Source organism: Eschscholzia californica, unplaced genomic scaffold (assembly GCF_041429995.1).
Source record: "Eschscholzia californica isolate CP2 unplaced genomic scaffold, dmEscCali1.0.p SCAF_2, whole genome shotgun sequence".
In the NCBI taxonomy this organism is placed as follows: domain Eukaryota; kingdom Viridiplantae; phylum Streptophyta; class Magnoliopsida; order Ranunculales; family Papaveraceae; genus Eschscholzia; species Eschscholzia californica.
Genome location: NW_028238309.1, coordinates 58,121,259 through 58,132,798, shown reverse-complemented (window position 1 = coordinate 58,132,798; position 11,540 = coordinate 58,121,259). Strand labels below are relative to the sequence as shown.

General features: G+C 38.6%; 1 protein-coding gene across 1 annotated transcript; it reads left to right on the top strand.

Moving 5' to 3' along the window:
- Positions 1-1,752: 1,752 nt before the first annotated feature.
- On the top strand, positions 1,753-6,757 carry LOC147559531 (uncharacterized). The gene is made up of 2 exons (XM_086661435.1): positions 1,753-5,247; positions 5,449-6,757. The coding sequence occupies exons 1-2, from the start codon at positions 3,741-3,743 to the stop codon at positions 5,661-5,663; spliced, it is 1,722 nt and encodes a 573-aa protein (XP_086517561.1). The 5' UTR covers positions 1,753-3,740; the 3' UTR covers positions 5,664-6,757.
- Positions 6,758-11,540: the final 4,783 nt, after the last annotated feature.

Genomic DNA, 11,540 nt, shown 5'->3' with positions numbered 1-11,540 from the left:
ACATTTTCGCCGAAAGGCCGCCATTTTCGCCGGAAAGCCGCCATCACCTTTCTTGTTATGGAGTGGATCAGGGCAACTGGGTATATTTCTTTTGATATCTTCAATCCATTTTTACTTTCTTTGAGATCATAATGAGTTTTTAGGTTTCCGATATAAAAGAACATTTTGAACATTTCTTCACTACTACGATGATTTGTGTTTGGAGCAGTTAATAGTATCCGAATTACTTCTACTTGAGAAGCAGAACAAACCCAGATTCTAGTATAAATCTCCTTTTCTGGAACCAAAAGAAATCTTGATAATGTTGTTCAAACCCATCCAAAATCCTCCAATGATGATACTCAAATAAACCAATTTCTTCAATCCAAACCCTACATACCCAAACTGTTTAAATAGAATAAAATTCCAAATCCCAATTTCAATTGATAACTCCTCAACTATTGAATTTCTTCTTGATAAAGAGAAGTAGAAATGAGACAAGAAGATGATGAAGAAGAAGGGAATAGGGATGTGATCTCTCCATTGATGATTGGGTGGTGAAAGAAAATAGATTTTCGGTGAAAGGGGACAATTTGATGTGGAAGTGGAAGAGGAAGAAGATGAGAACAAAGGGTGATAATGAACAATTCTCAACATAGAAGTCCCTAGAAACTATTAATGGATAAAAACAAACTACAAGGGAAAGAGAAACGGTTCCGTCGAAGGGATGACCCTTCGCCAAATACTATGGATATATAATTACTTTGATTTCTTGTTTTCATTATTGCAGTTAGAACTTTATGAGTTTATATCTTTCCCTTTGTGTAAGCATGTTATATTATCTAATTGTGGATATTCGTTGGTCATCTAAATAAATACTAAGATAAACAGAAGACAGTGAGGGAAACGAGTGGAGAGAAGAAAGCATACTAATCTGATTTTGCATTTGTCAATTCAACAATATTTACAGACTTTAAGACATCATTAGTTACACATATTTTCCAGATTGGTGCTTTACTCTACAGATAGGAACTTGAACTGCAGATGAATATAATATTGTGGATCAATGTGTTCCCCTAACAGTATATCTTATGAGCTTGTTTTATGGTTGGCATCTCTAATGGGACACTCAATCTCTAACATTTAGAGTATCACATATGACTTTTTGAAGTATTATATCATCGTAACATTGCATGTTCTATTCAGACTTTTCGTTTAACTTTTCAAGAACTTAAAAATCGCTGTTTCTGTGAATGGATTGAAACTGCACTGGAAACAAACAAACTTGCTGATGTGACACTAAAATGTCACATTTGGAGAGCCTAACTTAGACTAATTATTCCTTTTCGAGTGATATCAATAATATTTTATGTGTTTTTCATGTTAGGTACCTATTTTGGAGTTAGACATGAAAATCGGAATAAAGGGAGCGAATCATCACTATCATTTCATGTGCCGAAAATGAGAGAAAAAGACTTCAAGCAAATCAAATGACAAGTATAGTCAATGACGAGTCCGACGGTGAAAACGGTATTCAATTCGGAGTCCGGACGGGGAAGATGTGGAAAAAAAGAAGTCCGAGGGTATTCTAGTCCGTTGTAAGAATTTGAAGATGTAGAGACAAGGATGGAGGCACTCTCTTTGTTTCTAAATCAAAGCCCAAAACCAAGTCCAAGCCCAAGAAATATTAAGAGAAGAAGAATTGGGTAGAGATTTTATAGGCACCCATTTGTGGTCTAAAGACTTAGTCAAGTTTGACTAAGTCTAGGGTTTGACTCAAGTTAGAGTAAGGGGTCAAAGGCTACTATTCATCTTCTTCTTCATTCATCAACTACACAACTTGGAAGAGAGAGAGGCAAAAGGGGCTAGGGTTCTTCATCACCAAAAGAAGAGCTTGAAGTTAGAGAGTTTGAAGAGAAAGACAAGAGAGAAGAAGGAGGAGTGCCGGCCAACTTTGGCCGGCACACCAAGGTCGCGGGAGCAGCCGAGCTGCTGCTCGGGAAGCTTCCCGAGCTCGAACAGCAGCTCGGACGGAAGCTTCCAGCAGCAGCGTCTCGGGCCAGGACGGAAGCTTCCATGAGATGGCCGGCACGGGACGCATCCTCAGTAGCACGGAACGCAAGCAGCAACGGGACGCGAGCTCCATAGCTGCTGCCCGGGATCTTCAAGTGCTCGGATCTGCTCATCTTGCACGGGACGGCTCGGGTATAGCACGGGACGGCTAGGGACAGTAGCTCTCGGCCCGGATCTAGCCATGTTTGGCCGGAACTTCATCATTTGGCCGGATTTGTTCTCAACTTGGCCGGACTTTTTACGACTTTTCCGGCAACCTTTTTGATCCGAAACCTTAGGGCTTTTGTTCCTCTCATCCTTGGCTTGCTTCCCATGTGGTTTGATTTGATTTTGGGTGAAAAATCTCTAGAGAGAGAAAGCTAGGGTTAGCTTTAATGGAGGTTTTGTTCTAAATGGAGAAGATGATGGTGGTCGCTATGGGGAACTCAGAAATTACTAAGGGGAGATCGGCTGCAACTAAAAACTCTTATTTTCCGACGATCTTAGCCTCGAACCATCACCGAAAAAGGGGGATTCTCTCACCATTTTCTTTCCATTTCTTATTCAATCACCATGTTAGCTAACTTTAGTGTATCGATTATATGAGATGAAATGTGATGAATTCGTGATTATGTTTAATATGATTTGATGTTTTGATTATGAATTGATGTTCATTTAATTCGATTATCGTTTTGATCGTATTTTCATGTGTCTTGTCAAGCACTTCGCATAGTTAATAGACGAAACGAAGTATTCGATATCGATCGTAGTCTAAGTCATATTTTCATGTGTCTTGTCATGCACTTCACATAGTTAGGCGACTAGACAACACTTTCGTTGACTCGGGATTAACCGATTATGATGTTTGTTTGACTAAGTATGATCTCCGGATATACGTAGTGCTTATAGACATCACTTTAGGAGTCGAACATCGATTATACTTTGAAACATTAGATCGGACTACACATAGTCGTAGATTTATCATTATGGATTCCCGGACTTCGACACCTCTCTCGATTATTTGTTGCCCGAATCGAGTCTTACCATCTCCCGACTCTTGTTCCCCCGACACTTCTCTCGAATCTCTCTCGTCCGTTTACATATATTACTTAGTTAGTTTTATTTGTGTTTCTTCTCTTGTTTACTTATTCGATCAAATTCCCCCATTATCTTTGTTTCTTTCCTTTTTAGTCTAAGTTAGCTTTTAATATCTAGACCGAGGGATAAGACCCTTCGATATCTAAACTACCTTCCTATCCTTGGATCGATCCCGGCTTTGCCGGATTACTACTTGATACCTCCGCTTGGGTGTGCAACCTTTTCGGGTGCATCAAGTTTTTGGCGCCGCTGCCGGGGATAGGTTTAGTAGTTTAGATATCGATTACGTGTTTTGTTCATTAGCTTAGTGTTGTTTGCTTACTTGGACGTTTATTTTCTTTGTTTTTTTTAGTTTCTTTTTAATTCTTGTTTTCTTTGAGGTACTTATCCAAGGAGCTTTAAAGGACGAAAGCAAACAAGTTTGGGGATAAAAAGGTAGAGACAAGAAAAGGGAAGAGGATCCAATTGTGGTAACAAACGCCACCTCTAGTATCGTTCTCTAACCTTTACCTATTTGAGCAGCTTAAGTGCATTTGCATCTTGTCTATTATTGATAGTTGTAGTCGAATTGAACACTTGTGATTGCTTGCATTTTTTTTAATTGTGCTTCAATGGATGTTAATGGGACTGATAGTTGGAATGATGGGTATGAGGTTCATCGACCGCTTAGAAGTCTTAGGGACTACCTTGAACCTAATATGGCTAGCATACCTTCATGCATCATATTTCCGAGTAATGAGTGTGATTTAGACATAGACCCTGAGATTATCCCATTACTTCCTATATTCCGAGGCCTAGAGAATGAAGATCCATATTTTCATTTGAGAGAGTTCGATGAGATTTGCTCGATACTCCCAATCAATGGAGTACTTGAGGAAGTCGCTAAGCTCAAACTATTTCCATTATCATTAAAAGAAAAGTCGAAGATATGGTTTCATTCTCTAAGGCCTAGGACTATAAGAAGTTGGGATGAGATGACTAGGGCGTTTTTGAAAAAGTTTTTCCCAATCCATCGAACCAACACCTTAAGAAGAGAAATTATGAATTTTGAGCAACACAAAGAGGAGACCTTCTTTGGGTGTTGGGAGAGATTTAAAGACCTCCTTCTCGCTTGTCCACATCATAACTATGAAATATGGAGGGTCATCGGGTTCTTTTACGATGGCTTGACCTCCAAAATGAAACACTTCGTGGAAGTGATGTGCAACGGAGGGTTTATGAGTAAAAATCCTAATGAGGCTTGGGAGTATCTCGACCTCTTAGCGGAGAAGGCCCAAGATTGGGACACACCCGTTAAGAGTGACAAAGATATAGCCGAAGGAAACCATTACTCAAAAGGAGGCATATGCTTTTTAAAGGAGAACGGGAAAGTAGAAGATAAAATTGCCTACATGACTCGGAAAGAATTTATAGATATGCATGATGGTGATTTAGCGATTGATAGTGTCTGTAGCATTTGTGCAAGTCGAGAACACCTAGCGAGTAAATGCCTTACTATTTCTCTTTGTCGAGATGTCTCGCTAGGATGCACAAATGTCGTAAACACTCATATGAAGCCCGTAGGTTCGAGGAGTGATGTCTTTACCAATGATTATGAGAATCTTCAAGAGCCCTTAGTTAGTTCTTATGCGTCTCATCATGAGAGAACTCTTGAAGATGTTTCGAAATCATTTTATGAGGCAAAAACTCAGATTAGCCAAAACACCTTGCACGCCCTTGAAGAGATGGAGGAAAAATTAAAAGACATCGAGAAAAAGGTTTCACAACCCCAAACTCCAACAGATCTCAAGGGTATAGGTGAGGGTAATACACCTAGTGCTAATGTTAAGTCCAACTTCATTCTTGGAAGTGATGAAATGATTAGATTGGATACTCCTATGAAGGTAGACATACCCGAGGATCTTACAAATTCCGAGAGAGGAGATGGACATAACGAGGTTTTAAAGTCGAAATCTGAGTCTGAACTAGTTGATGAACCTCATTCCACTTTTCATAAACAATTGTTCCCTACTCGTGATATGAATATGCTTGCAGTGATAGTTAAGAGGGACAATACTACTAGTGCTCAGGAGAATCATAACGACATGACTAATTTTTTACCTGAGACCTTTGTAGCTAGTAAAAATGGACGAGATGTGGATGCCCTCTTGAGCGGGGCTATAGATTTCCCTAAGGACACATATGATATCGAGACAAGAATAATGTTTAAAGGATTGGTTGAACCCTCACTTAAGGAAACTTCTGACTTAGTCTTGAGCCTTATGGGCAACCCCTTAGGTTTTAGTTCGACATCTCAACCAATATCTCAAACATATGTAGATCCTTTTAGTGAAATGCATGTTTTCCCTGTTATTATATCAAACTTTGTTGCGTTGTCATCATCCAAGTTTGGGGATTACCTCTTATTTTTTACCGTCTCACTTATGTACCAATGTCATTACATTGTTGTGAGACGGTTCTTACCGGTTACATCTTTTCTTTGGGAAGACCCCCAAATCTTTCGTCTTTTGTTATATGATTGGTTGGTCTATTGAGGTGGGACCTTGATGTTTGTGGGTAGCATCTCTGAAAACCCTCCACGAGACAAAACTCGTGCTCTCGTGCATACGAGAGACTAAAAGGCTTGTTGCATAGCTTGATGCAATCGAGTGATCCCGCGTGAGTGGTCATTTTTATATGGTCATGTTTATGTTTCATTCTTATTCTATTATTGATGTGTTAGGAGCGTTTCTCAATTTGTATACTTTTGGGACGTGGTTCGTTCCAAGTTTGGGGATGGCGTTGGACTTATCATCAACTTGGAACTCGAATACTTAAGTCTTGGTAGTATCACTTTTTATCTCCTTCGGCTATGGTAATATCCTTCCACTATTCTCTTTAACTTATTGTACCTCTTATCTTTTGGTGAGTATATGTTTAGTACATTGAGGACAATGTTAGTTTTAAGTTTGGGGATGGGGATACGACCATTTAGTCGCATGACATCATGACCTTAGATTTCAAAAGGCAAGAGGGTTCAACAAATTGACCAAATTTGAAATTTTTTGGGTAGATTTGGTATGACTCTAGTGGTATTTTTAAGTATGTTGATACATGTGGTTCTTTCTTGATAAATCTTATGCATGCTCTTAGTCTTTTCATGAATGTTTAGCCCTTTGGTGTTGGTGTGTTATCATGTGATTAGCATCTTAAGGAAGAAGGAACACTTCTAAGTGACCTAAAATAGTCATTAGTGGAGACTTAAACCCATGTGAGATATCTGAGCCTTTTTATTGCTTTTGAGTGTACTCTTCCGCGCTAACTCCGAGTAGAATGAAGAGCTACTCAACTTCGCAACTTTCAATGGAGCTTAGAAGATCTCATGAGCTCAACTTCCTTAGCCACTAGGAGTGACATCAGGATAGCGAATAAACCTTACTCTTGTAGTCCATGAAACCCGATAATGGTGTCAACTTTAGGAAAACGGATACTCCACCATCCATTCATCATACTACTCTCGAGAATGAAGGCATGAAAAGTAAAGAAGAAAAGATGTGAAAGCAAAATGTGAAAGCAAAGGTGATTTGTTGAGAATACTAGTTGTATTTTTGTTTTGGTGTTTGAGTATGTGTGTAAAAAAGAAAAGAAAGGGAAAAGAAAGTGAAAAAGTGAAAAAAAGGAAAAAAAAAAAAAAAAGAAAAAAGAAAAATAAAAAGAGAAAAGGAAGAAAAAAAAAGAAAAAACAAAAAACAAAAAACAAAAAACAAAGAAAGTTTATTTATATGTGTTATTTTGTGTAAGTGTTATGATAATAAAGTATTCAATGCAAGAAGTTAAGTTTAAAGGTTGTTTGAGTGTTCTTTTATCATTGAAGGCGTCGACATTCTCGGAATTTTATCATCTTCCATTCCATCACTTGTATCCGTTTACCTTTAGGAGACATTATTGGAGGGTAGAGTGGGTGAGAAGGGTGAATGAGCTTCCCCATTTCGTCAGTGGTTATTTCCATTCCTAAGAGATCATTTCGTTTTATAACTTGTTATCCTCATTTAATTTTGTATGTGTTGAGTTTACTTCATTCCATACTCACACATGAGAGTAAACCATCATGATTCGTTTTTGAGTGATTTCATGTTTAAGAGCGTATGACCGTGAGGCCAAAGTCGAGGCGAAATGTGCTATGATAGGAAACAAGGTTTTGTTACTTTAACCTTGGATGATACTCATGATGATGGGATACTTACATTTGAGTATAAAACTATTAGTGAGGAGATTCTTAGCATGCTTTTGTGTTTATTGGTGCTTTACTCTACAGATAGGAACTTGAACTGCAGATGAATATAATATTGTGGATCAATGTGTTCCCCTAACAGTATATCTTATGAGCTTGTTTTATGGTTGGCATCTCTAATGGGACACTCAATCTCTAACATTTAGAGTATCACATATGACTTTTTGAAGTATTATATCATCGTAACATTGCATGTTCTATTCAGACTTTTCGTTTAACTTTTCAAGAACTTAAAAATCGTTGTTTCTGTGAATGGATTGAAACTGCACTGGAAACAAACAAACTTGCTGATGTGACACTAAAATGTCACATTTGGAGAGCCTAACTTAGACTAATTATTCCTTTTCGAGTGATATCAATAATATTTTATGTGTTTTTCATGTTAGGTACCTATTTTGGAGTTAGACATGAAAATCGGAATAAAGGGAGCGAATCATCACTATCATTTCATGTGCCGAAAATGAGAGAAAAAGACTTCAAGCAAATCAAATGACAAGTATAGTCAATGACGAGTCCGACGGTGAAAACGGTATTCAATTCGGAGTCCGGACGGGGAAGATGTGGAAAAAAAGAAGTCCGAGGGTATTCTAGTCCGTTGTAAGAATTTGAAGATGTAGAGACAAGGATGGAGGCACTCTCTTTGTTTCTAAATCAAAGCCCAAAACCAAGTCCAAGCCCAAGAAATATTAAGAGAAGAAGAATTGGGTAGAGATTTTATAGGCACCCATTTGTGGTCTAAAGACTTAGTCAAGTTTGACTAAGTCTAGGGTTTGACTCAAGTTAGAGTAAGGGGTCAAAGGCTACTATTCATCTTCTTCTTCATTCATCAACTGCACAACTTGGAAGAGAGAGAGGCAAAAGGGGCTAGGGTTCTTCATCACCAAAAGAAGAGCTTGAAGTTAGAGAGTTTGAAGAGAAAGACAAGAGAGAAGAAGGAGGAGTGCCGGCCAACTTTGGCCGGCACACCAAGGTCGCGGGAGCAGCCGAGCTGCTGCTCGGGAAGCTTCCCGAGCTCGAACAGCAGCTCGGACGGAAGCTTCCAGCAGCAGCGTCTCGGGCCAGGACGGAAGCTTCCATGAGATGGCCGGCACGGGACGCATCCTCAGTAGCACGGAACGCAAGCAGCAACGGGACGCGAGCTCCATAGCTGCTGCCCGGGATCTTCAAGTGCTCGGATCTGCTCATCTTGCACGGGACGGCTCGGGTATAGCACGGGACGGCTAGGGACAGTAGCTCTCGGCCCGGATCTAGCCATGTTTGGCCGGAACTTCATCATTTGGCCGGATTTGTTCTCAACTTGGCCGGACTTTTTACGACTTTTCCGGCAACCTTTTTGATCCGAAACCTTAGGGCTTTTGTTCCTCTCATCCTTGGCTTGCTTCCCATGTGGTTTGATTTGATTTTGGGTGAAAAATCTCTAGAGAGAGAAAGCTAGGGTTAGCTTTAATGGAGGTTGTGTTCTAAATGGAGAAGATGATGGTGGTCGCTATGGGGAACTCAGAAATTACTAAGGGGAGATCGGCTGCAACTAAAAACTCTTATTTTCCGACGATCTTAGCCTCGAACCATCACCGAAAAAGGGGGATTCTCTCACCATTTTCTTTCCATTTCTTATTCAATCACCATGTTAGCTAACTTTAGTGTATCGATTATATGAGATGAAATGTGATGAATTCGTGATTATGTTTAATATGATTTGATGTTTTGATTATGAATTGATGTTCATTTAATTCGATTATCGTTTTGATCGTATTTTCATGTGTCTTGTCAAGCACTTCGCATAGTTAATAGACGAAACGAAGTATTCGATATCGATCGTAGTCTAAGTCATATTTTCATGTGTCTTGTCATGCACTTCACATAGTTAGGCGACTAGACAACACTTTCGTTGACTCGGGATTAACCGATTATGATGTTTGTTTGACTAAGTATGATCTCCGGATATACGTAGTGCTTATAGACATCACTTTAGGAGTCGAACATCGATTATACTTTGAAACATTAGATCGGACTACACATAGTCGTAGATTTATCATTATGGATTCCCGGACTTCGACACCTCTCTCGATTATTTGTTGCCCGAATCGAGTCTTACCATCTCCCGACTCTTGTTCCCCCGACACTTCTCTCGAATCTCTCTCGTCCGTTTACATATATTACTTAGTTAGTTTTATTTGTGTTTCTTCTCTTGTTTACTTATTCGATCAAATACCCCCATTATCTTTGTTTCTTTCCTTTTTAGTCTAAGTTAGCTTTTAATATCTAGACCGAGGGATAAGACCCTTCGATATCTAAACTACCTTCCTATCCTTGGATCGATCCCGGCTTTGCCGGATTACTACTTGATACCTCCGCTTGGGTGTGCAACCTTTTCGGGTGCATCAAGTTTTTGGCGCCGCTGCCGGGGATAGGTTTAGTAGTTTAGATATCGATTACGTGTTTTGTTCATTAGCTTAGTGTTGTTTGCTTACTTGGACGTTTATTTTCTTTGTTTTTTTTAGTTTCTTTTTAATTCTTGTTTTCTTTGAGGTACTTATCCAAGGAGCTTTAAAGGACGAAAGCAAACAAGTTTGGGGATAAAAAGGTAGAGACAAGAAAAGGGAAGAGGATCCAATTGTGGTAACAAACGCCACCTCTAGTATCGTTCTCTAACCTTTACCTATTTGAGCAGCTTAAGTGCATTTGCATCTTGTCTATTATTGATAGTTGTAGTCGAATTGAACACTTGTGATTGCTTGCATTTTTTTTAATTGTGCTTCAATGGATGTTAATGGGACTGATAGTTGGAATGATGGGTATGAGGTTCATCGACCGCTTAGAAGTCTTAGGGACTACCTTGAACCTAATATGGCTAGCATACCTTCATGCATCATATTTCCGAGTAATGAGTGTGATTTAGACATAGACCCTGAGATTATCCCATTACTTCCTATATTCCGAGGCCTAGAGAATGAAGATCCATATTTTCATTTGAGAGAGTTCGATGAGATTTGCTCGATACTCCCAATCAATGGAGTACTTTGAGTGTGGTTTGAGTATTATAAGGTTACAAAATAGAAATGTGTTAGATTGAAAAAGTGATGTAATAGTGAAAAGAAGAGAAAAACGTGAGGCAGCTTCTCAATTTGAGATCTAGAAAAACCTAGTGAGAGAAAGTGAAAGAAAGGTGATTCTTTGCTAGGGTATATGGTATTTTGAAGACTTAATAGTTTAATGGTGTTTTGTGTTGCTTGCTTCTAAAGGTTAGTAGTTAATTACTTTGTTATTAAAAAGAGATTGAATTCATATTTGAATCTAAATTTGATGAGGTTTATTGATTGATAGTATTGGGTCTTATAGATATTGTTTGTGTTTTTTTGTGATTAATCTTTGATCATCAAACAACATGGTATCAGAGCCATAATGCTTTAGCATTTTAACACTTTGAGAATCTAGGGTTTGTAAAAAAAATTGGGATCTTGTAAGAAAGATGGCAAATATGGTACAATCTCAAATACCTAGATTAACAGAAGAAAACTATGGACATTGGTCTATCCAAATGAGTGTATTGTTGGGTTCTCAAGATTTGCGGGATATTGTTCAAAATGGTTATGTAGAACCAAGTTTAGAAGAAGAGGATAGTATGAATGATTTACAAAAAAATGTTCTTAAAGATTCAAGGAAGAATGATAAAAAAGCTTTGTTTCTCATATATCAAGGGATAGATAGTCCTACTTTTGAAAAAGTATCCGAAGCAAAATCATCGAAAGAGGCTTGGAATATTCTCAAGAATTCTTTTAGAGGAGTTGATAAAGTAGTGAAGGCTCGTCTTCAAATTTTGCGCGGTGAATTTGAAAGGTTGAGTATGAATGAAGGAGAACTTGTATCCGATTATGTTTCAAGAGTATTGTCTAATGTTAACGAAATGAAAAGGTGTGGTGAAAAATGTGATGACGTTCGGGTGATGGAGAAGATTTTACGGTCTTTAACACCTAAATTTGATAATGTCGTTATTGTTGTTGAAGAATCAAAAGACTTAGAATCTATGACGGTAGATGAATTGATGGGAACATTGCAAATCCATGAACAAAGGGTGAATAGAAATGTTGCGAACTCTTCAAATTATTCGGTTGATCAAGTGCTTCAAGCAAAACTAACTTTA

Excerpts from the sequence above, each read along its gene's own strand:
- LOC147559531 (XM_086661435.1), top strand. The coding sequence starts at position 3,741 with ATGGATGTTAATGGGACTGATAGTTGGAATGATGGGTATGAGGTTCAT. Across the intron at positions 5,248-5,448 it reads ACCTGAGACCTTTGTAGCTA|ATCCTTTTAGTGAAATGCAT; the intron begins GTAAAAATGGAC and ends AAACATATGTAG.